The following is a 27114-nucleotide window of genomic DNA, read 5'->3' as shown; positions in this document are numbered from 1 at the left end:
ACGGTACAAACTTTGACCAGTGTTTACATATACTAATGGTTATTGGGAAGCGTACAGATGTTTTCAGGGGGATTTTTGGTTTTGGGGGGGGGGGGTTAAGTTGGAGGATCTTTCCGTGGGGGAAGAGAATTTTCATGAATGAGAATCTTGCATTATTTAAAAGAACAATGAAAAAATAAATATGAATAGTTTTTTCAACTGCAAGTAAGGAGCAGCATTAAAACTTAAAACGAACAGAAATTTTTACGCATATGGGGGTTCACCCCCTCCCAATACCTCGTTTTGTACTCTAAAGTATTTTTAGTAATTTCAACTATTTATTCTACGACCTTTGTGATTCAGGGGTCATTCTTAAGGAATTGGGGCAAAATTTAAGCTTTAGTGGAAAGAGTGATGTATTGACGAGGGGGTGAACCCCCTCATATGCATAATAAAAACATACGAATATAGAAGCTCGTTACGCAAGTTAATTCATAAGTTACGTATATCTTTTACTAATTAAAACGGTCGTAAAAAATTAAAAGTTCTAGTTGCCTGTTTGAGTAATCAAAAAAATTGGAGGGCAACTAGGCCTCCTCTCCGCTGCTTTTTTCTCAACATCTTCCGATTAAAGCTATGTGAAAGCCATTTAACCAAGCAAAATTAATATGAAAATTTCGTTTTAATTATTTATGTGCGGAGAGCCAAAATCTTAGTTAATTTTTTTTTAATTACTGTTTTAAAAAGTAGAGAAGAGAAAGAGTCAAACTTTAGCGTAAAGAGCGAGGTGTTGAGGACGGAACAACCCCTTTTATATACGGAGTAATTTCTGTTCGTTTTTAATTTTAATGTCGCTCCTTACTTTCAGTTAAAGAAACTTGTTTTTTTTATTATTTAATCACAATGCAAGCACGGGTTTTAGACCCAGCCTAGATCACACTATCAATTTACCCCATTTTTAATAGAATTCACTCCATGTTAAATAAAGATTTCCAAAATTTTTAAAATTTCCCATACTGGGCTTTAAGATCTTGACAGGTCTTATGACATAAGGATGTGATTAATTTGTGAAATAAGAGTTTAATGATGTTCCATTTTTCCTATACTACTAATAACATGTAATAATTTAATATTTAGTGGATAGTTCAGTATTAGTATCTAAATAATTTATTTTATCTTTAATTTTTCTGTCAATAACTTTGAAAATTATACCTTTATCTAATTTTTTTAATTTCTTTTCAAGATTGGTTGGTTTAAAATCGAAATGCTTAGGTGCAAATAGATCAACCATTTCACCTTTAAAATCGATAGTAATAACGTGTTTATTTCCATATTAACACATTCCATTCCTGTATTCGGTGATTCCATTCCAATGTCTAAATTTTGTTTCCTAATAATTCGATTATATTTATTTACCATTTCCATTTCGCTTAAAAGTTCCTCCATTTATTATAAAATAATTTTATTAAACAAATTTCAAATCGAAAATAACTTGTATATTAAAATATAATTTGCTGTCAATGACTTCCATAATCGCTTTTCTTTCTGAAAATATAACACAGTAAATGATATATGGATCAGCTGTACTTGATTTGATAAAAGTTTGATTTCTATGTCAGCAGTTCGATAAACATTCGATTCATGCTTTGAAACATCAAAACAAAATCAAGGATATACTGTTCTAAAATCATTGTAACTTACAGTTGTTCCACTATCAACATTGTTGTTTATATCCTAACCGTTTTAGAATAATCTTCATTAGCATTACTGAAATCACAATTCAAATCCTCTTGTGGATATTTATACCCATTTACTCTCACTTCAATTCTATTAGTGTTCATATGGTCAAATACCATATTGTTCCTATAACTGTTATATTTTTCAGGTTTCTGTAACACAAAAACAATTTTAGTCGTATTATAGCGTTCACTGACTCCCCTCCAGGTTAATTCTTTATCCGTTTTATTATCACTTTTATAGGTATTACAAGCTTCCCATCTTAGTTCAAGTGAGCTGCACTTTCCTATCCCATCTTTTAATTGTTCCACCTTCGTTGCTAACCCAGCTGTTAATTGAGTCCCTAAGGTTAGACTGGTATGGTAACCCATGGTATCACCAATGCATTACATCTACTTTAAATTTTCGAGCTCCAGATTTTATTATCATATTGGAAAAATCGTTTCTTTTAAATATAATTTGATGTGTAACGCTTCTAAAAACACGATTAATATCTGGACAAAACCCAAATAACAATATACCAAAAGCGTTATTTCGTTTTATCGTGATGATTCCACTACCTGCTACAGCATGTGTGAAAGTGGTTTCAAACTCATTTTCTGCTTTAAAGGAATCAACCCATTGGGTTTTGTCTTCATACCAAAACATTAGTAGCTGCACTTCGACTATAGTCATCTGAGAATTCTAACAAATTTGTAATAGTAATCGTTATACCAACACAATAAAAACTTTCAACACATTTTCCATTCAAAATATACTCAGCATTTCTAAATAAATTTACTTTACTGTTTGTTAAAGTACCTTTGTCATTATTTCGCATATTTGTTCCTTCCAATGGTGTTATTTTCACTTTTGTATAAAAGTAACTATCCATTGGAAGAATCCAAGTTTCCACATTTTTTAAAATGAATATATAATTTAGTTGTTAAGATTAATTGTAAGATGACTATAGTCACCTGAGAATTTTAACAAATTTTTAATAGTAGTCGTTATACCAACACAATCAAAACTTTCAACACATTTTCCATTTAAAATATATTCAGCATTTCTAAATAAATTTAATTTACTGTTTATTAGAGTACTTTCATCATTATTTCGCATATTTGTTCCTTCCAATCGTGTTATTTTCACTTTTGTATAAAGATATTCCAGTCGAGGTTTAATCATAGAGTTTATAGATGGAACCAGCTTCATCTTTTATATTTTTTATGGACGTCTTGAATAATTGAGTATTGACGATATATTTTAAGAAACTCCAATCCCGCTACCATACTTTCTTGTATAAAATAATTGCTTTTTATTGATCGACATTCAGATTTGTTTCATTTTGTCAACTGTTCAGTTTCAGTTAATAATACTTTGTAAATTAATGAATGTTTTACTCGACCATCAGAAGCCGGAGATGAGCGTTAACAAAAAAGAGTACCTGCTTGCCATTTATCTTGAGTGTAGTCTAAAACAAGAATAAATAAAATCGTTTATAGATGAAAGAATACAAAGTTACAAAGAATCTCAAAAATATTTACCGATAGTCGTCCTTGGGATAGAGCAAGCAATCCGGGAAAACATTGTATGAAATGAAAAAAACGTAGTAGATTTAGTATTCTAATAGTAATTTGAGCATTATTTGGTTGAAAAGTGACATTTTTGATAACAAAATGTTATTTGTCTAATTATATCATTACATATTCTCCATAGTAATGTTTCTTTTGGGTATAAGGTATGTATAGTCGACAAGCTTGGTCCATATTTCTTTAAATATTTCAAATATTCAAATAGTCTACGAAACCGGACCAGCATGGTAAAATTGAAAAACTGAAAAAAAGTTTTTGCTCAGGTCTACTTTTAGATCTATTGATATTCTACTTTTTTTTATTTTTGGTAAGAGCATTTAGAATACTTGAATTAGGATTCATTAATGAATTCCAACCCTTTAATAGGGGGTTCCCCGCGGGGAAAGTATTACAGTGGTTACTAGCCATTCACAACAGACAAACCATATAACTGAAACTGAGTCAACACCAGCATGAATAGGATTCTCATCTCCACAACTTCAATCTCACCAGTCAATGTTGGTATTACCTGAACAATTGTTTTGGGTCATGAAACTATTGTTAATAGATGCATTTTGGCTTATTGAACATCTTTTCTCTCTTGCAAAACTACTGCAAACTCACCATTATAGAGTTATTCCGGCCCAAATATTCTTGTATTTATACATAGGATAGAATTGCAATCATTTCCATTTTTTGTTGATCAGATATTTGAAATAATGAATCTGTAATAGTTTAGAAACAAATTTGGGCTATATATTTGCACATTAAGGGGGAGGGGGTAAAGCATAGTATATACTAAACATGTAACTTTACCATTGCTGTATTTAATATATGCTATGCTTTACCCCCTCCCCCCTAATGTGCAAATATATAATAGACTAACTCCATAATGGTGAGTTTGTGGTAGTTTTGCAAGAGAGAAAAGATGTTCAAAAAGTCAAAGTGCATCTATTAACAATAGTTTCATGACCCAAAACGATTGTTCAGGTATTACCAACATTGACCATCTGACCTCCACATATAGCTTACTCACCACCTCACACCCAGTCATTTCCAGTATACTCTGGACAGCCCCATCACCCACCTAAAAATTTTCACCTACAATATCCTCAGTCATTGTATCAGGAAACACAAGAGCCCCCCCCCCACTTTACTGTGCATCTCTGCCACACACAAGTCATCAAGGTTGTTTATGTCATGCCCCCTCAATTCAGAATGTACAATTTTACCTTCAGTAAGTGTCCATAATAGATTTTCAGGGTTATCAGTTGATTTTCCTCCCCTCCCCCAGGAAGTAGAAGAGGACATCACAAATGCCATAAATCCTTTGGAGGCTGAACAGATTAGTGGTGTACTAAAAAGAGATGCTAAGAGAAGTGGCTCACCTCTTGAGAAAGAAACCTCTAAAACTAAAACCTATAGCCTTGTAGAAAGATATTTTAGAGAAATTCAGGGTAAAATTCTATTTCATTGACTTTTGGTTATCTTGGAAAGGGGTTAGGTTAGGAAAATGAAACTTTCAGGGATGGGTCTAAAGACTAAAGTATATACCAAGAAGGTATTTTGAAGTACCTACCTCTACTCCTTCTCCCTCTAGAGGGTCCTGACCTTTAACAATATGTGTGTTATAAAAATGAAACAGTGCAAAGTAGATCTTCTGCTTGAATGTAGAACAGCAAAATTGTTTTCTGCTTCACAACTTTGCTCAATCCCAATTTAAAAGGTTTTTAAAAATATAGGCTACAAATACATTTCCTAAATTTTGAAAAAAAGCCTTGATATGGCTCAGAATTCTACTCAAATAACAAGAATTGCATTTTGAGAACTAATGGCAGAGAAAAAGCAATTGGTAAATGAAAATTTAGGTAAAATGTTGTTTTGTCAAAATTTCAATAGGTAATAGACCTGTCAAGTAGGTGAATTTCAGGGCCCTCTAGAGGGAGAAGGAGTAGAAGTGGGTACTTTAAAATACCTTCACAAGACATACTTTAGCCCTTAGACCCATCCCTGAAAGTTTCATTTTCTTAACCTAACCCCTTTCCAAGATAGCCAAAAGTCACTAAACTAGAATTGTGCCAAATTCAGTACAAGGAATGATAGAATAGAGGCAACTAGTGATTTTATAAGCAGTGAATCAGTGGCCAATCTAACAGTGGTTTTCATCTCACAGGTAAAATTTCCATCAGACAGAGCAAACACTCTAGAACTAAAGAACATAAATGTATGCTTTTGTTCCAATTGCTCTAAAGTATGTATTACTGCATATAGTGATTACATATTGTTTCTTTGTCATTATTAGAGAAGCATGTTCATTTTTTAGGTTTATAAAATCCCCCTCCAATGAGACTAAACATGCATAAAGTGGGCTTGCTTCCAGATAACATTACCTATAGAGCAAATCATATTAGTCCATGAGGCTGTGGGCTATAGGGCAAGGTCTGTATTCTATATTTATTCAACAAAGTGTGATAAAACTATATATATATATATATATATATATATATATATATATATATATATATATATATATATATATATATATATATATATATATATATATATATATAGGATACAGACCTTGCCCGGCTGCCTGCAGGGCTCATGGACTAATATGCTTTGCTCTATAGGTAATCTTGCCTGTAAGCAAGTCCACTTTACACACTTTTACTATGCCCAATGGAGGAGGATCAACCAGAAATGGATGTGCTTCTCTAATAATGACAAAGAAACAATATGCAATCATCAGAATATTGTTATATGCAGTAATATGCACTTTAGAGCAGTTAGAAGAAAAGTAAACATTTACCCTAAAGAAAATTCTTCAAATTGAAAAGTTATACTTTTACTCAAACTATGATAGGAATAGATTATCTGTATATGTTCAGTAACAAACTGTATTGGATACTTTAATGAAAATGAAGAACTTTGACAATGTTGATGTAGCACCTGAAGAGAAAAGACAGGCCAGCTGTGGTGTAATCAAGCAAATAGCACTTGATTAGACAAAGGAAGAATTGCTGACAGACCTCAGGACAGAAACTAATATTGAAATTAAGGAATTAAAGAGGTTGAAAAGATACAATCAAAGGACCAAAAAATTAAAACATAGCCTGTTTATTTGTGTTGCATTTGAGAGTAACTCTCTTCCCCAGAGTATTTGCCTTTATGGAAGAAAAAGGAATATTGAGAGGTACAACCAACCAATGATACAAAGCTCAAGTGTCAAAAGTATGGCCATACTCAAGAAAAATGTAGGTCACCACATGCTGTATGCTTGAGGTGTGTAAACAAACATGCTTCTAAAGAATGTCCCTTAAAACTAGAAACAAAAGAGTGTGAAAAATACAAAAAGTATGTCTGTGCTAACTGTGGAAAAAACCATTCAACAACATCTGGTAGCAGCTCAGCCTGCCAATAAAACAATGAAATCACAAAAATTTCAGTTGCCCAAAATTTACCAATGAAAAGAGAGCTAAGGCATACCAGAGTTATGCAGATACACTGAATAAGTAGGCTGTGAAAGAGCAATCCTTCCTTGAACCTAAAAAGATCCTTCAACAGCTAGTGTTATTTATATCTAAAGTGCCAGAATTGATAGAAATCAAAGAATTAGAAATGAAAGATAGGATTAGTAAGTTATGTCATCTTATGCACTCACTTTTTGAAGTTGAAATTAATGTTGAAGAAGTTTGGAACCTAGCAAATAGGCTAAATCAGAATAAAGGCGCTGTCTTTTAACATCTCATCTATTTTGAAAGGCATAAGGGGTTTATTAGATTGCTATTTAGAAAAAGACAAAATTGATGTTGGATGCTTTCAAGAAACATGGCTACGACCCCAGTATTTATGTAGGCTTAGAAATTATGAAGTAATAAGAAAAGATAGAGCAGAACAGTCAAGAGGAGGAATATTGATTCCTTCCCTTCCTCACTAAGGAAGTTAAGAAGCTGATTAACCAGAAATCTAGAACTTGGAAATGGCATATGAAGAAGAGGAACCAGAAGCCCCTGTCAATTTACAAGGCAGCACAGAATCATGTAACAAATTCTTTCAAAAAATTGAAATCTGCTTACAAGGGAAAACTAGCTTCTGACATTATGTTAAACCCAAAATCTTTCTGGAGACATGTCTGCTAAATACCCAAATCATACTATTCCTGACCTTGTTGACCACAGTGTTCTACACTCATCTCCAATGGATAAAGCTGACCTTCTGAATGCACAATTTGCTTCTGCCTTCACCCAAAACTCAGGTACCTCCTCACCAGATCCCCCATTATATGAAGTGCTTTTACCCATGTCTGATCTGTCAGTAAGTGAAGTAATCGTTTTCAATAGCCTTGGGAAGTTTATTGTAAATAAGTCAAAGGGACCGGACGTTGTTCATCCATGTCTTCTTAAGGAGTGTTGAAAAGCTCTCAGTTACCCCCTGTGGATGTTGCTCCAGTTATCTCTTCAAAATGGAGAACTACCACATGATTTGAAAACATCTTATATAACCCCAATCCATAAAAAGGAACAAAGAAACTCTGCAGAAAATTACCATCCTATAAGCATCACTTCTGCAATTGTTAAGGTGCTTTAGAGATTTGTTAACAATGCTCTAATTAAACATCTTGAGGTCAATAACATCCTCTCCACATGATAACATGGAATCAGATCTGGTAGACCTGTGGACACTAACCTCATTCAAACATATGAATTAGTAACTACACTGCTTGATAAGGGTCTTCCTGTTGACATGATTTTTCTTGATCTTTCCAAAGCATATGACAAGGTTTGTCATGAAATCCTCATAATCAAACTGAAGGCTGCAGATGTCAATGAAGATGTTTTACAGTGGATTAGGGGCTTCCTCTCTGAAAGATCACAGAGTGCCAGAGTTTTTGATTCACAAGGAACTCCTCATTTTTCTTCTCCCACAACTGCATTAAGTGGCATGCCCCAGGGCACTATTCTTGGACCAAAACTTTTCAACTTCTATATCAACAATCCACCCACCCTTCTTTCAAATCTTATTACCCTTTATGCTGATGAGTAAAAACTAATTGGAAAAGTAACTACTCCATGTGACCAGCAATCAATTCAAACAGATCTTGACAGTCTAGGAAGATGGGCTAACATGTGGCTCCTTGCCTTTAGTGTTGAAAAATGTCATGTCATCCATTTTGGCAAACACAACAAGCATGATAAGTATTTCCTTCAAGACAATTTCCTTTTTGCTGTTTCCAATGAAAGAGATCTTGGGGGGATTGTTGATCACCAATTAATGTTTAGCAGCCATGCTAAGTCTGTTTCATCTTCTGCAAATAAATCTCTTGGAATAATAAAAAGAACCATCTCCAGTCAACACCCAAGAGTTTTTATCAAGTTATATAAGGTCCTTGTACAACCATGTCTTGAGGTCAGGATGTCATTGGCAGCCCCTTTTTTCAAAAAACATAAGAAGTTGTTTGAGGATGTCCAGTGTTGTGCCACTAAGATGGTTAGCAGCATAAATCAACTTCCATACAAAGAAAGACTATGTTGTTTGAAGCTGCCAACACTGACATGCTGAAGGAAAAGGGGTGATATGATTTTAACCAAAAAAATCCTTACAGAAAACACCCTTCCAAGTCTCTTTGCTCAGCCCTTGCATTCTGGTACTAGAGGATATTCAATGAAATTCCCCATGCAGAATTGAACGAGTAGACATAGAAGTCATTTCTTCAGCCAGAGTCATCAATCTGTGCAATCAAATGTCTGAAGAAACAGTTTCTGTAAATTCAACTGACACATTAAAGTCTCACCTTGATAAGGAATGGCTCTGCCTGGAAGTATGGTCCCTGGTATTAGTAATTATATTGATGACTTAAATGATAATATCACTAAAAGCATCATTGATGCTTCAAACATTTTTTTCAAAATCCAGACACAATTAGTAAAAAATAGAAAAGAAAATATTAATTTTTGGAATAATAGATTAGAATCAATAAAACAAAATAAGTGTAATACCAGAAAAATCTGGTTTCAGATAGAAGGAACCTTTAAAAAAAAATTGAAGTGAGAAAGACTAAAGCTATTTTTAAAAAACGTGTCCAAGCTGAAAGAAAAGTAGCGTGGGAAGACATTTGTGAAAATCAATATGAACAGTCAACTTCATTCAACTCCTACTAAAACCTTCTGGAAAAATATCAAAAATTGTCAGGATAATGGCAGTAAAAATAACAGACTGGTATAGATAACAGTCTGTTTAAGGGATTAAGTCTAATGATAGTTCACTTAAGTTCAAGCCATACAAGGTGGCAGAGATGTTGAATAGTCATTGTGCAGGCTAATCTTTAAATAATTGAACCTATAATACCTCCCTGTATATGGAAGCTCAGTTTCCCCGAGGATCTGTCCCCTAATCTTGTCAAAGATTTTGATATGTATGAGTTAACCTCTACAATACAGTCTCTAAATGACTCAGCAATGGGTGAAGATTTGGTCCACAAAAAATCCTTAGAGCTCTTCCAAAAAAAAGGAGATTGTTATAATCCTTCATCATATTGTCCAATTACCTTAACCTTATGCATATCTAAACTACTATGAGAAAATGATTAAGCTCAGGTTTGAATCACATATTCATAATATACTTATTGCTGCACAAGCAGGTTTTTCAAAAGTTAGATCCACTCTTGATAACCTAATTCAACTTGAGTATGATATAAAGAAAGCTTTTACAAGAAAGTGAGTTGTATCAGCAGTTTTCTTTGACATAAAGAAAGTTTATGATAGTTTGGACCCCTTTGCAATTGTTAGGTAGGTTCACAAATTTAATGTTGGAAAAAAAATGTTGAATTGGTGCAGGGCAGTGCTTTTAATAGATCTGTTAAAAGTAGAGTTGGATCAGGAAGTTTCTTTATGCTAAAGTTTGACTCTTTCTCTTAAATCTACATTTTAAGACAGTAAAAAACTTTAGCGTAAAGAGCGGGGCGTTGAGAAGGAAAAGCCTCTTTCATATACGGAGTAATTTCTGTTCGTTGTAAGTTTTAATGTCGCTCCTTACTTTCATTTAAAAAACTTGTATTCTTTTATTTAATTTCTGAACGTTTTTGAATCAATGCATGTTTTGATTTTGGCTCTACGCAGAGGAATAATTAAAACGAAATTTTTATATTTTTTTTTGGCTAAATGGCTTTCTCATAATTTTAGTCGAATGATTTTAAGAAAAAAAAAAAGAGCGGGGGAAGAAGCCTAGTTGCCCTCCGATTTTTGGTTAATTAAAAAGGCAACTAGAACTTTTAATTTTTTACGAATCTTTTTATAAGTAAAAGATATACTTAACTTATAAATTAGCTTACGTAAAGAACTTATGTATTCTCATGTTTTTATTACATATATGAGGGAATTCGCCCCCTCATCAGTACCTTGCTCTTTACACTAAAGCTTAAATTTTGTCTCAATTCATTAAGAATGACCCCTGAATCACAAAAACCGCAGAATAAATAGTTGAAATTACTAAAAATATTTAGCGTAAAGAGCGAGGTAGTAGGAGGAGGTGAGCCCCTCATATGGGAAATAATTTATGTTCGTTTTGATTTTTAATGCTGCTGCTTACTTGCAGCTGAAAAAAACCTTTTTCATATTTATTTTTCCATCGTTTTTTTTTTAAGTAATGCTAGTAAATCCTGCGCTCCCTTCAGGGAAATTTTCTTGCCGCATGACAAATTCCTCGATGGAAAGTTCCCCCAGCATATCCTCCTCTTCTCTACCCTTGCCTCCAACCAAAAACTCCTCCTGAAAAAGCCTGTACACTTCCCAATAACCATTACTATATGCAAACATTGGTCAAAGTTTTGAACTTGTAACCCCTCCCACGGGGACTGTGGGGGAGTAAATCTTCCCCAAAGACATAGTTATAAGGTTTTTCGACTAGGCTCAATAAAATGGCTATCTCAGAATTTTGATCCGTTGACTTTGGGAAAATAATCAGCGTGGGAGGGGGCCTAGGTGCCCTCCAATTTTTTTGGTCACTTAAAAATGGCACTAGAACTTTTCATTTCCGTTAGAATGAGCCCTCTTGCAACATTCTAGGACAATTGGGTCGATACGATCACCCCTGGGAAAAAAAAAACAAACAAAAAACAAATAAACACGCACCCGTGATCTGCCTTCTGGCAAAAAAATATAAAATTCCACATTTTTGTAGATAGGAGCTTGAAACTTCTACAGTAGGGTTATCTGATAAGCTGAATCTGATGGTGTGATTTTCGTTAAGATTCTATGACTTTTAGGGGGTGTTTCCCCCTATTTTCTAAAATAATGCAACTTTTCTCAGGCTCGTAACTTTTGATGGGTAAGACTAAACATGGATGAAACTTATATATTCAAAATTAGCATTAAAATGCAATTCTTTTGATGTAGCTATTGGTACCAAAATCCCATTTTTTAGAGTTTTGGTTACTAATGAGCCGGGTCGCTCCTTACTACAGTTCGTTACCACGAACTGTTTGATAATTTTATTTTCTTGCAACAAACTAAGTTTTAAACCTTTTATGGGCCCTTAAAAAGAATAGTTTCTTTTTATGTTTTTTGGTGTAAAAAGGGTTAAAAGATTGGTTTCAAACTTACTATTTCCTTATAAAATCCATTTTGTTAAATTTAAACTACTAATTGTTTTCTAATTGTTACTAATAGTCTCACCTTGATAAGGAATGGCTCTGCCTGGAGTTCCTTTACAATTGGGAAGCTGCAGAGTCCTCCACAAGAGTCAAGATCAACAACCACAACCTACACCAAACGAATTTTTTTCATCACTGGAGCATCACAAGAATGGAATATCCTTATATTGCTCCAAGCTTTGATTTAAGGTAATTTAAGGTAGAAGAAATTGCAAGTTCTAAAATTGAGATGGTAGCTTGCTGAGTATTCCTGGGTAAGAAGGATACAATATTTATTGTTAATGTATATAACCCCGATGGAAATTAACCACAAACAGAGGACATATTTAATAAAGTGATTAAAGACAAAGAGCCTTTTGCAATTACTGTTTACTTTAATGCAAGAAATTTAATGGCATATATATATATATATATATATATATATATATATATATATATATATATATATATATATATATATATATATATATATATATATATATATTTATATATATATATATATATATATCCTCTGAGTTTTTCATTTTTATTCACATATTAACAGAAAGCTGATTTTTCTCTGAATCTAAAAGTGTAACTAATTAGCTTACTTGATATTGTTTCTACAAATCACAAATATTGCATATATTTTTTTTTTCAATTGCTTGTCAAAACAGAAATCATATTTCGATTTATGCTGACAAATTATTTGTTATTTGTGAAAATTTGACCAAGAAGGTGTGGTTCTTGTTGCTGGCCTGAAATTGCACCATGCTGTTGTGAAATAGGGTTGGTTCAAAAACCCATTGCTATTTTTCAGGAATGCCTAAGAAAAGTGGTCTTTCCCCAAAAAAGGTCTTTTACCCTAGGCCTACTCTGGGGAGGTATAGCCAAACTTCCATCTTAACCCTTTTCTCATTTCTAAATCTTAGAAATCTGCCTACTTGACAGGTGTACACCTATAGAAAACTTGACAAAACAGTATTTTACCTCAGCTTTCAGTTATCAGTTTCTTTTTCTCTGACTTCAGTTCTGTGAGTAGAATTCCTGTCATTTGAGCAGAATTTTAAGTAATATCAATGGGTTTTTTCTTCTTCTAAATTTAGGAGATGTATTTGTAGATCTTTGAATCCTCATAAATGGGAATTGAGTTAAGCTGTGAAGCTAAAAGCAGTTTACTTGTAGGCTACTTCATTTAAACATAAAATCCGTTTTGTAACCTGTTTATGTTTCACTTTCACAACACAAGGATTTATTAAGGTCATTGAAGGTCACTGCCCTCTAGAGAGTGAAGGGATGAAGGTAGGCACTTCAAAACACCTCCCTGGGTTATACATTAGTCTCTAAACCCATGACAAAAAGTTATATTTCCTACCCTAGCCCCTTTCCAAGGCAGTAAGAAGTAGCTAAACTGGAATTTTACCATTCTATATTTTGAATAAAAGAGATGTGATGTAATGGGTTGGAACTCTGGTTGCTGGGAAGAATGTGAGTTCATCAATTGATGCATTTTTTAAGGTATTTCCTAGTTTAGTAGGCCTAATTGCTTTGAAGGCACATTCCAATTTCTAGTTGCTTTGGAAAAAAATTAATTAATGGTGAATATTAAGCAGTTCATATTATTGACCTGCAAATAAAGCAAATACACCACTAGATGCCATTTTTTATGCTCTTTCTGAATACCATCTATACTCTTTTACATACGTAATCAAATAAAACATTTATATATTCCACCACAAATCATTCTATTTCTGAGATTGACTTGGAATCAATTGACTCTGTCCTAATCTGAAATTCACCTTCAAAACCAACACCAGAAATAAAAAAGAAACCTTTCCTCAACCAAAAATCAATTCTTCAAAAGCAATGCATGTACACTTTTACCTATTTCAAAACAAACAGTAACTAAATAGAAATGGAAAAAACCCTTAGTTTCTAAGACAGTTAAGAGTTTGGAATGAAAAATGTTCAGTTTAACACAGCATTGATCATCCGGTTGAGTTGAGAAGGTTTTTGGATGTTGAATCCCTAGAAATTGTTTGCATCCAAGAATCTCATTTGTCCTCAGGTCAAAAATTTAATGTTAAAAATTATACAACACATAGAGAAGATAGGATCCCTATCTTTTGTTTCAAAAAGGTGGAGGCCTTTTCACACTTATGAGAAATAATTTGATTAGTTCTGTGGTTAATATTGATGTCCAGTCATCTGTGGAAGTATTAGCTGTGAAGTTAAGATGGATAATCAGCATCATCTGTCAGTTGTTAATACATATAAACAAACCCTCTTCTTTCAATAATTTTACCTTAAAGAAACTTTTAGACCTTTTCTCAAACCAACTAATGCTCAGCAATTTTAATCTTCACCATCCTCTGTGGGATTCAACCCACCCTAAAGACCCTCAATCATCGTTGCTATTGGATTCAATCTCTATCAGTCAGCATTTTCACATGCTCATTACACCTAAGGATTTGGGAATTTATGTGAATTTCTTCAATGGTAAAAATCCAACCACTGACCTTGATTTTTTTTTTTTTTGGTTCAAACTGTCTTTCTGTAGTAAGGTGTCCAGGCTTACTGATAACCTGGGCAGTCAGAACTATCCAATTATTGCAGAACTTTCTAAAAAACCAGTTCTTTTTAAATTAAATATTTCTCCTAGATAAATTTTCAATGAGGATAATTGGAAGCCATGGCAGTTAAACTGGGAAGTATGGTCCCTGATATTAGTAATGATATTGATAGACTTAAATGATAATATCACTAAAAGCATCATTGATGCTTCAAACATTTTTTTCAAAATCCAAACACAATTAGTAAAAAATAGAAAAGCAAATATTAATTTTTGGAATAATAGATTAGAATCAATAAAACAAAATAAGTGTAATACCAGAAAAATCTGGTTTCAGATAAAAGGAACCTTTAAAAAAAAAATTGAAGTGAGAAAGACTAAAGCTATTTTTAAAAAAACGTGTCCTAGCTGAAAGAAAAGTAGCGTGGGAAGACATTTGTGAAAATCAATATGAACAGTCAGCTTCATTCAACTCCTACTAAAACCTTCTGGAAAAATATCAAAAATTGTCAGGATAATGGCAGTAAAAATAACAGACTGGTATAGATAACAGTCTGTTTAAGGGATTAAGTCTAATGATAGTTCACTTAAGTTCAAGCCATACAAGGTGGCAGAGATGTTGAATAGTCATTGTGCAGGCAAATCTTTAAATAATTGAACCTATAATACCTCCCTGTATATGGAAGCTCAGTTTTCCCGAGGATCTGTCCCCTAATCTTGTCAAAGATTTTGATATGTATGAGTTAACCTCTACAATACAGTCTCTAAATGACTCAGCAATGGGTGAAGATTTGGTCCACAAAAAATCCTTAGAGCTCTTCCAAAAAAAAAGGAGATTGTTATAATCCTTCATCATATTGTCCAATTGCCTTAACCTTATGCATAGCTAAACTACTATGAGAAAATGATTAAGCTCAGGTTTGAATCACATATTCATAATATACTTATTGCTGCACAAGCAGGTTTTTCAAAAGTTAGATCCACTCTTGATAACCTAATTCAACTTGAGTATGATATAAAGAAAGCTTTTACAAGAAAGTGAGTTGTATCAGCAGTTTTCTTTGACATAAAGAAAGTTTATGATAGTTTGGACCCCTTTGCATTTGTTAGGTAGGTTCACAAATTTAATGTTGGAAAAAAAAATGTTGAATTGGTGCAGGGCAGTGCTTTTAATAGATCTGTTAAAAGTATTGTTGGATCAGGAAGTTTCTTTACGCTAAAGTTTGACTCTTTCTCTTAACTCTACATTTTAAGACAGTAAAAAACTTTAGCGTAAAGAGCGGGGCGTTGAGAAGGAAAAGCCTCTTTCATATACGGAGTAATTTCTGTTCGTTGTAAGTTTTAATGTCGCTCCTTACTTTCATTTAAAAAACTTGTTTTCTTTTATTTAATTTCTGAACGTTTTTGAATCAATGCATGTTTTGATTTTGGCTCTCCGCAGAGGAATAATTAAAACGAAATTTTTATATTTTTTTTTGGCTAAATGGCTTTCTCATAATTTTGGTCGAATGATTTTAAGAAAAAAAAAAAGAGCGGGGGAAGAAGCCTAGTTGCCCTCCGATTTTTGGTTAATTAAAAACGCAACTAGAACTTTTAATTTTTTACGAATCTTTTTATAAGTAAAAGATATACTTAACTTATAAATTAGCTTACGTAAAGAACTTATGTATTATCATGTTTTTATTACATATATGAGGGAATTCGCCCCCTCATCAGTACCTCGCTCTTTACATTAAAGCTTAAATTTTGTCTCAATTCATTAAGAATGACCCCTGAATCACAAAAACCGCAGAATAAATAGTTGAAATTACTAAAAATATTTAGCGTAAAGAGCGAGGTAGTAGGAGGAGGTGAGCCCCTCATATGGGAAATAATTTATGTTCGTTTTGATTTTTAATGCTGCTGCTTACTTGCAGCTGAAAAAAAACTTTTTCATATTTATTTTTCCATTGTTTTTTTTTTAAGTAATGCTAGTAAATCCTGCGCTCCCTTCAGGGAAATTTTCTTCCCGCATGACAAATTCCTCGATGGAAAGTTCCCCCAGCATATCCCCCTCTTCTCTACCCTTGCCTCCAACCAAAAACTCCTCCTGAAAAAGCCTGTACACTTCCCAATAACCATTACTATATGCAAACATTGGTCAAAGTTTTGAACTTGTAACCCCTCCCACGGGGACTGTGGGGGAGTAAATCTTCCCCAAAGACATAGTTATAAGGTTTTTCGACTAGGCTCAATAAAATGGCTATCTCAGAATTTTGATCCGTTGACTTTGGGAAAATAATCAGCGTGGGAGGGGGCCTAGGTGCCCTCCAATTTTTTTGGTCACTTAAAAAGGGCACTAGAACTTTTCATTTCCGTTAGAATGAGCCCTCTTGCAACATTCTAGGACAATTGGGTCGATACGATCACCCCTGGAAAAAAAAAAAAACAAACAAAAAAACATATAAACACGCATCCGTGATCTGCCTTCTGGCAAAAAAATATAAAATTCCACATTTTTGTAGATAGGAGCTTGAAACTTCTACAGTAGGGTTATCTGATAAGCTGAATCTGATGGTGTGATTTTCGTTAAGATTCTGTGACTTTTAGGGGGTGTTTCCCCCTATTTTCTAAAATAATGCAACTTTTCTCAGGCTCGTAACTTTTGATGGGTAAGACTAAACATGGATGAAACTCATATATTCAAAATTAGCATTAAAATGCAATTCTTTTGATGTAGCTATTGGTACCAAAATTCCATTTTTTACAGTTTTGGTTACTATTGAGCCGGGTCGCTCCTTACCACGTTACCGCGAACTGTTTCCACGGTTTCCTGTTTCCACTGTTTCCATGAACTGTTTCGGTTACCACGAACTGTTTGATAATTTTATTTTCTTGCAACAAACTCAGTTTTAAACCTTTTATGGGCCCTTAAAAAGAATAGTTTCTTTTTATGTTTTTTGGTGTAAAAAGGGTTAAAAGATTGGTTTCAAACTTACTATTTCCTTATAAAATCCATTTTGTTAAATTTAAACTACTAATGGTTTTCATAACATATTTCCATCTCAATATCCTCCAATCTAACCCCTTTTAATTTTCAGTTAAGTAATAAGTAGATTAGCTGTTTTTTTCTAATTCTCGGTTAACTTCGGACATTTTTTTGCTGAATGGATTCTTAGTCCATTAAATAAAAAAAAACAAGTTTTTTTTAACTGAAAGTAAGGAGCGACATTAAAACTTAAAACGCACAGAAATAACTTCGTATATGAAAGAGGCTGCTTCCTCATCAACGCCCCGTTCTTTACGCTAAAGTTTGACTCTTTCTCTCAATTCTTCTTTTTAAAACAGTAAAAAACTTTAGCGTAAAGAGCGGGGCGTTGATGAGGAAGCAGCCTCTTTCATATACGAAGTAATTTCTGTGCGTTTTAAGTTTTAATGTCGCTCCTTACTTTCAGTTAAAAAAACTTGTTTTTTTTATTTAATTTCTGAACGTTTTTGAATCAATGCATGTTTTGATTTTGGCTCTCCGCAGAGGAATAATCAAAACGAAATTTGCATATTATTTTTTTTTTTGGCTAAATGGCTTTCTCATAATTTTGATCGAATGATTTCGAGAAAAAAAGAGCGGGGGACGAAGCCTAGTTACCCTCCGATTTTTTGGTTAATTAAAAAGGCAACTAGAACTTTTTTATTTTTTACGAATCTTTTTATTGGTAAAAGATTTACGTAACTTATAAATTAGCTTACGTAAAGAACTTTTGTGTTCTCATGTTTTTATTACATATATGAGGGGAAAAGCCCCTTCGTCAGTACCTCGCTTTTTACACTAAAGGTTAAATTTTATCCCAATTTATTAAGAATGACCCCTGAATCACAAAAGCCGTAGAATAAATAGTTGAAATTACTAAAAATACTTTAGCGTAAAGAGCGAGGTATTAGAAGGAGATGAGGCCCTCATATGGGTAATAATTTCTGTTTGTTTTAAGTTTTATTGCTGTTCCTTACTTCCAGCTTAAAAAGCTTTTTCACATTTATTTTTTAATTGTTTTTTTTTAAATAATGCTAGTAAATCCTGCTCTCCCTTCATAGAAATTTTCTTCTCCCATGACAAATTCTCGATGGAAAGTTCCCCCAGCATATCCCCCTCTTCTCAACCCCTCCCCCCAACCAAAAAAATCCTCCTGAAAACGCCTGTATACTTTCCAATAACCATTACTATATGTAAGCACAGGTCAAAGTTTGTAACTTGTTGCCCCTCCCACGGGGACTGTGGGGGAGTAAGTCGTCCCCAAAGACATGGTTATAAGGTTTTTCGACTACGCTGAATAAAATGGCTATCTCAGAATTTTGATCCGTTGACTTTGGGAAAATAATTAGCGTGGGAGGGGGCCTAGGTGCCCTCCAATTTTTTTGGTCACTTAAAAAGGACACTAGAACTTTTCATTTCCGTTAGAATGAGCCCTCTTGCAACATTCTAGGACAACTGGGTCGATACGCTCACCCCTGGGAAAAAACAAAACAAAAAAAAAACAAATAAACACGCATCCGTGATCTGCCTTCTGGCAAAAAATGCAAAATTCCACATTTTTGTAGATAGGAGCTCGAAACTTCTACAGTAGGGTTCTCTGATACGCTGAATCTGATGGTGTGATTTTTCGTTAAGATTCTATGACTTTTAGGGGGTGTTCCCCCTATTTTCCAAAATAACGCAAATTTTCTCAGGCTCGTAAGTTTTGATGGGTAAGACTAAACTTGATGAAACTTATATATTTAAAACCAGCATTAAAATGCGATTCTTATGATGTAGCTATTGGTATCAAAATTCCATTTTTTAGAGTTTTGGTTACTATTGAGCCGGGTCGGTCCTTACTACAGTTTGTTACCACGAACTGTTTGATTATAAGGTTGACTAAAAAACCATGATTCAGAATTTTTTGTTCTTAGATTTCTGGCAAGAAGTTCAAACTTGATAGATACCCCATGCTTTGACTTAATGTATAGCCAATATATAGATTGGATAGCAGAGCTGCATGCAAAATGTGTTAGCTATAATTGTTTTGCATATTAAAAAGTATTAATTGTTTTCGTATGACATTTCCATCTCAATATCCCCTAATCTAGGCCCTTTCAATTTACTCTACTAGTTAACAAGCAAGTAGATTAGCCTTTTTTTTTTATTCTCAGTTAACTTTGACATTTTTTTTTTTATTAATAAATTCTTAATTCACTATAAAGTTGACTACAAAAATACCATTCTTAATTCTTTGTTCTTAGATATCTACAAAGTATTTCTGGCAGGAACTCCAAACTTTGACAGCTCATAATTTGACTTCAAAGGTGGGGTACCCTGTAGTGGTGTAGTGGTTTGACCTTAGATTGGTAATATGGGATCTACAGATCAAACTTTGCTGTGGCAACATGCTGCAGGAAGGATGCAGGGACCTTAGTAGCCAAGAATGGTCATTTATCTGATTACTTACTGCTTCAAAGATGAAGATGCAACATTTTGGCTAGATTTGGCTAGATTAACATTTTGGCTAGATTTTTTTCTTGTAAAGGAAACATGAGGTGTAAAATCTTCACAAAATGGTTCATTTCGTATTAGTCTAGATAGTTTTTGCCTACTTCATTGTTTTGACTGTTTCAGGTCTCACCTTCTTGAACCTACTGGTCTATTCCTAAGTGCTTATATGGCTTACATTATAGCAACTGCAAATTTATTGCCAAATGTTGTTCTATTTGTAAAAGCCTGGTGAACTTTCTCAGTTGACTTTCTTGTTAATAACATGCTAAAAGCAAAAAAAAAGTTGACTTGTTAGTCAACTATGTTTTTTCAAACTCAATGGTGAGATAGCTAAGAAAAAAAAGACAAATATTTTTAAGCAGGATTTCATTCTGAATCCAAATATAACCTTCATTTTTGCTGGAAATTCTTTTGATCAAGCTAGGAAAAATTCTTTTAATTTCATTGTTTTATTTTGTCTAACTGCAATTTTGTTGTTTTTGCTGTGAAAGAGAAAGCCCCTAAAGTCATATCAACATACGGCTATTTTGATGTGGTTGTTGTGAAACTGAAATCTACTAAATACACATCAGTAAATTGATGTAGTCTAGGTCATCCCTCCCACAACCCCATATAATACTTCCAAATCTAGTTAAGATCAAACCTGTTTCAGAACATTTGAACTGATTAGAAGTATATATGTATATATATATATATATATATATATATATATATATATATATATATATATATATATATATATATATATATATATATATATATATATATATATATATATATATATATATATATATATATATATTCAACAAATAACAACACATTAACACAATCAGAGATCCCAAAAAAGCTCCATGGCCTGTAAATTAGGAGGATCACAAAATAAACTGTTCACATATTAAACTTTTAATCAATTAAGTACACACAATTCAAAAATATCTATTGGCAAAAATAAGAAGTGACAGAAGAAAAAAAAGTGTTCGCCACGTCAATTCGGATTTGAGCGCCGCACTGGTTGGGCCGATGCATTGACGTCTGTTGTGAGTGTGCTACTCGATGCGGATTTTTCTGGAGAGAGCATAGCCTTAGCTAGTCATGACATCAGCCGTGCATTCGATTCACTCATACACGCTGCAATGTTATTAAAAGCTTCACAACGAGGTCTGAATCCCTGCATAGTTCGATCCCTACGTGATATGTACTCGAGGCTGTCCATTCGCCTAAAGCTTCCTCCCGACAAAAATTTGCCTCCCCGGCCTCATGAAAAATTGATCCCCGTTTTGAAAGGTGCCCGCTAGGGAGCCGTCTCCTCCCCTCATTTGTTCAATAATTATGTTCTTCAAGCACAAGATAAATGCCCAACCTCATGCATTCTTTCCTCTATAGACACCTCCTTAGTATGCTACGCCGACGACGTCTTGAACTTAAGTAGAACATTGCAAAAAGATTCTGACATTTTTGAAACGCTTAAAACCGAATATCTATAACTTGGCCTCAGTTTTAACACTGAGAAAACCGATATAGTTCTCTTCAATTGGAAAAAAACACCACACGTGCCTTCACTGCTCTTTGGTGAAAATCTCGTGAATACTGCTGACCACATAAATTACCTCGGAGTCCCTATTGGCTCGTCTCTTAGGCATACACGTCTTCTACTGATCAAACACCTCAATCGACGAATCTCCGGCTCGTATGCTTCCATAGTCTCTGCTAAATTCCGTTTTAGCCGCCCCCTCCTTGCCAGCCTATACAACGTTACTGTTTTACCTCATATTCTGTACCTGACACCATTTTGGAAACTATTCTCTAAGGCTGAACTATCTAAAATCCGTGCACTTTTCTTCCGTTTCCTTTTTTTCCGTTTTGCTAAATACCTCCTACGTTTTCCTCCCTGGTACAGAAACTCAACCCTCATTAAAAAGTATCACATAACCGACCCTCATATTGCAGTTGAAAATTTAATCAAAAGACAAAATATTAAAATAGTAGATCACGATTGGTATAATCTCCTATTACAATAGATCTGTTTTCGTTTTATTCATTTTAGTGCTATTTTGTTTGTCCTTTTATTAGCTGAGTCTCTTTCTGGTTATGTCTCTTCTGATATGTTCTTATATATTTTCTTATATTTATATGTTCGTGCTCCGTCTTTTTCATTTCGTATGATTGACGGGTTTTCATATATATATATATATATATATATATATATATATATATATATATATATATATATATATATATATATATATATATATATATATATATATATATATATATATATATATATATATATATATATATATATATATATATATAAATATATATACATATATATATATATATATATATAAATATATATACATATATATATATATATATATATATATATATATATATACATATATATATATATATATATATATATATATATATATATATATATATATATATATATATATATATATATATATATATATATATATATATATGTATAAGTTGCCTGAGTTCAGGTAAGGATTTTGAATTTATCAAATGTGGGGCATTAAGTTGTCCCCAAAGACATAGTTATTAGATTTTTCGACTACGCTGACACAGAATGGCTATCTCAAAATTTGATCCGGTGACTATGGTGGAAAATGTGCGTGGGAGGGGGTCTAGATGCCTTCCAATTTTTTTGGTCGCTGAAAAACGGTACTATAACTTTTAATTACTGTTAGAATGAGCTCTCTCGTGAGATTTTAGGACCACTGGGTCGATACAATCACTCCTGAGGAAAAAAACGAACAAATAAACACACATCCGTTATTTGTCCTCCGGCAAAAAATACGAAATTCCATATATTTAAAATCAGCATTAAAATCCGATTCTTTTGATGTAACTATTGGTATCAAAATTCTGTTTTTTAGAGTTTCGGTTTCTATTGAGCCGGGTCGCTCCTTACTAAAGTTCGTTACCACGAACTGTTTAAAAACTGAAAGTTCTAATTACCTTTTTAAGTGTCATCAAAAGTGATCAGATGGCATATATCCCCCCCACTCACACAGACGACTTCCCCCCTTACTTTTCCCTAAATGTATTCGATCCAAACTTGGAGATAGCCATTTTGTTTGAAACAGTCCAACGGTCGTATGACAAAAGCTTTGAGGTTAATTTAGCCCCCCCCAAAGCTCAGGGAAGGGTTGTAACTTATTCCCTGGGGTCACACACGGTTTTTATGGAAGACGTGGTCGTATAAACTTTTTAGGGGACTCAAATGATTAGAAATAGAAAGTTCTACTTCGCTTTTTTCAGTCAAAAGCAATCTTAGGGCAACTAGTCTTCTCTCACCAAGCCTAAGGCCATAAGGCTCCAATGTCGTTTTTTTTTTTCCAGAGCCACTCCATATAGAAAGGATGGTCGCATAAACTTTCAAGGTGGCTCATTCTATTGAAAATCAGAAGTTGCAGTGTCCTTTTTATGAGTCAAAAGTGATCAGAGGACATTTACCCCCCCCCCCCACACACCCTTTTTTCCCCAAATGCACCCGATCAAAGTTTTGGGATAGCCATTTTGTTTGAAATATTCTGACAGTCAGATGACAAAAACTTCGAGGTCAACATAACTCCCCTAGAACCCTGGGGAAGGGTTGTAACTTATGCCCTAATTAATTTGTATTATACAAGACTGTTGAAAACACATATAGTTTTTACTAAGCTTCAATGACGCCGTAGGTTTTAGACTTACAGTGAGAGGAGGCACAAACCAAACTGTTGTTTATAGTGATTTCTGTTCGTTTCAAGCTTGCATATTTGTATTTTCAATTTAAGTTTTACTCGTTTCAAGATTTCTTTGTTCATCAATAGTACTATCTATTGTATATTGATTTGTTATGATTATTTATTTTTAATTTCTGTTCGTTTCGGGTTTTATTTATACTTCAATAACAAAATACTTGTGTTCGTTTCAAGCTTGATTTGTATATTATTATTCATTTATATTAGTACATATTGTATGTTTTTTGCTACGATTGTTTCTTTAATCTCTGGTCGTTTTAAGTTCGAGATGTTGCAGATTTCTATTTCCTCTGACTTTAAGTTTGATATGATCTTTACTTTTCTTTAAAAAACTTCTTTTTCGGAAAGTTTTCTAGTTAATACAATGAATTATCAAGGAGTTGTTGATGAAAGAAAGCAGATTTTGAAAATAACTGAATTGTTATCCAAGTATTATCAAATGTTAAAGTTTATTAAACGTTATTTTAAAAACAGTTAAAGCCAATGTAATTGACAAAAACAAAAAAATTTTTAAGTTTTTTTTAATATGTAAAGAGTGTCTCTAGCATATATTCTATTACACCTCAAGCGAAAGTCTGGCCTGTGGTCACTAGGACTACTAGGGGAGTTGATTTAACGGGGAAGTAGCATGGTGGTGTCTGTATTGTTCTTATTTGTCCCGCACACAGTTTGTAAAAATTTTATCATTTGTAATCAGACGTTAAGGCTAATATAAATTTACAGACTTTAAGATAACAACAGGAGTTGTGTTTTTAAAAGACGATGAAATTTTGGACATTCCTCTTCAAGGCAAATACTTTATAAACACCCCTTCCGTGACTGTCTCGAGGCTGATTTTCCTGCCTGGCTTTTGGGGAGTAGTAAAGTACCTCTACCCCTCCCGAATTCAAAATTCGAGGTCTATTTGAGCCCCTCACTGAATATTCAACAAAAGTTGCATATCCTTCTTAAGCCCAACCCTCGGATAAAGTGCGATAAGACAGTATTTGTTGGCTTAAAAACATGTTCATTCGCCAAAGTAGCGAATATGTGTACCGTTAACATGAATTGTGAAGATCCTTGACTCTTTTTAACCTAACATTTCTCTTTTTAGGAGAGAGTTATAAACACTCTAGAGTCTCACCAGTTGCTGGTAGTCGATGAAGTATCGAGTGTTGAAGAAAACTGTCCTATGTTTTTGAAAACCATCCCGATTACATTTCGCACAAGTTCTTATACAAGTGGTAAATCAGTCACTGATGCATATGCGGAACTTTGTGAATTATGGGATTTTACTGTCGAAAATGACCCAAACCTCAGGATTTGGTCGCGTCTTCAACTACCTAGAAGGACTGAAAGATCAAGTTGGAAACTTATTGGTTTGTCGTTTGGTAGTTTTGTGAATGAGCAGACTTCTGAAGAAGCGGTTATTCTTCAGTATCCTGAGCTTGAAATGATGTTGTGCCTAGATAATAATCGAACCTTGGAAATCAAGATCGATGGAAGCGGATATAACCGAAAAATCATAATCAGCTCATCAGGTATTCTCGACTTTGCGTTGATAGATTCGACTAAAAAAGGGATTAGTAAGCTGTATCTACCATATACACAAGTACCAGCTTTGATGTCGAATGGTAAAAAAATTGAGTATTTGAATTTAGATTTCAGATCCGGATTAGAACCACGTGATGAAAAGACTCTCCGTGCTTTTGTGGATAACGCAGTTTTAGCCCTTTCGTTAGAAGAGAACAATTCTAAAAAAGATAGGAGTTCCTCACTAAGAGCCATTTTGAATAATCCTAACAACTTTCCATTTAGAGTGTACGATTCTTGTGTTAGAGTAGTGTCTTGTGACCATGATGATGCGTACGACTATGACAATAATCTAGAAGATCAAGATTATTTATGGGATTCATTTTTGACAGTCTCTGCAAAGACCAAAGATGTATTTTCGCTTGCTTGGAATTTTTCTGTCATCATAAGTCAAAAAACTGTTGCTCTTTCAAAAACAGCTCTGAGAAAAATATTGGTAAGTTTGGCTAGTAAAAACTATTCAGAAGAAACTCAACTGGCATTGAATTTTCATCTGTTCACTGAAATGCATTTATGTTATTGGTTTGACTACGATTCCATACTAAAAACAAGCGGTGATATTGTTTTAGATAGTAGCGCAAGAGACATTCTGAACGCCAATAATTTTCTCGTTGGCAGTGTTGCTGTAACTCCAACAAGAGTAGTGTATTATCCAGTGATGCCTGTTAAGATGAATAGACTGTTTAGAAAATTTTCCGATTACGAATTTGTTATTGTTAACTTTCGTGATGAAAATCTAAGGAAGCTTCAAGGTGAAAAATCATTTGACTTCGTGAACATTGTGTTAAATAATGGACTTGAACTAAATGGAAAAGTATATTATTTTTTTTGTGCTAGTACCAGTGAGCAAAGAAGTCACAGGGCTCTATTTATAGATTGCAACAGCATAGAAGAAGCTACTAAATTGAGGAGTCAGATAATTCTGAACCAACATGAGTTTGATTCCGTTCCCCAGTATTTATCTAGACTTAGCCTTTTTTTGCTCTGCAGATACTCCCACCTTTGATATACTTCCTGAAAAATGGGCTTTTGTTGAAGATGTATATGCAGAAAACGGTGATTGTCTTACAGAGGGTGCTGGATTGATCAGATTTTCTCTCGCGTGCCGAATCGCTGATCTACTTCAATGTAGTGACATTCCCTCTGCATATCAGATTCGAATTAGTAGCGTGAAAGGTGTTCTTTTAGCTGTGGATGATGCGTTTTTTAACAAAGTGGCAGGAATCGATAAGGATATTTTGGTGAGAAAATCTATGAAAAGATTTGAAAGTGATGATTAAACTTGATATAAATTAACTATGATAAAATTAACCCTTGACTGGGCTGCCCACTTAATTCAACAATCTGTCTTGGCTTTTTTCTACAATTGGCCATGACCTCCACTTTTCCCACAACTATTCCCTCTTTTGTTAAATTCAAAAATCAACCCGTAGTCAACCTGCGTGTGTTCCCCAGCGAGAACCTCCAACAGGTACGACTCTAGTTTGGCATTTGTGAAGGGGCACACATGCACGGAAAGGTGTAGCATAAATGGCAGACAGTAACAACGGCAATCAAACGGATAAAATTAACCCTTGACTGGGCTGCCCACTTAATTCAACAATCTGTCTTGGCTTTTTTCTACAATTGGCCATGACTACAATTGGCAATCAACGGATTGAAAAAATCCGTTGATTTTTGAATTTAACAAAAGAGGGAATAGTTGTGGGAAAAGTGGAGGTCATGGCCAATTGTAGAAAAAAGCCAAGACAGATTGTTGAATTAAGTGGGCAGCCCAGTCAAGGGTTAATTCTATCCGTTTG

General features: G+C 33.9%; 1 protein-coding gene across 1 annotated transcript; it reads left to right on the top strand.

Moving 5' to 3' along the window:
* The first annotated feature begins 3505 nt into the window (after positions 1–3505).
* LOC136030427 (uncharacterized) lies at positions 3506–27028 on the top strand. The gene is made up of 2 exons (XM_065709397.1): positions 3506–3597; positions 24834–27028. The coding sequence occupies exon 2, from the start codon at positions 24912–24914 to the stop codon at positions 26316–26318; it is 1407 nt and encodes a 468-aa protein (XP_065565469.1). The 5' UTR covers positions 3506–3597; positions 24834–24911; the 3' UTR covers positions 26319–27028.
* The last annotated feature ends 86 nt before the right edge of the window (positions 27029–27114 follow it).

Source organism: Artemia franciscana, chromosome 8 (assembly GCF_032884065.1).
Source record: "Artemia franciscana chromosome 8, ASM3288406v1, whole genome shotgun sequence".
Classification (NCBI taxonomy): Eukaryota; Metazoa; Arthropoda; class Branchiopoda; order Anostraca; family Artemiidae; genus Artemia; species Artemia franciscana.
Note: the sequence above shows the minus strand (reverse complement) of the source record. Positions and strands in the feature narration are given on the sequence as shown.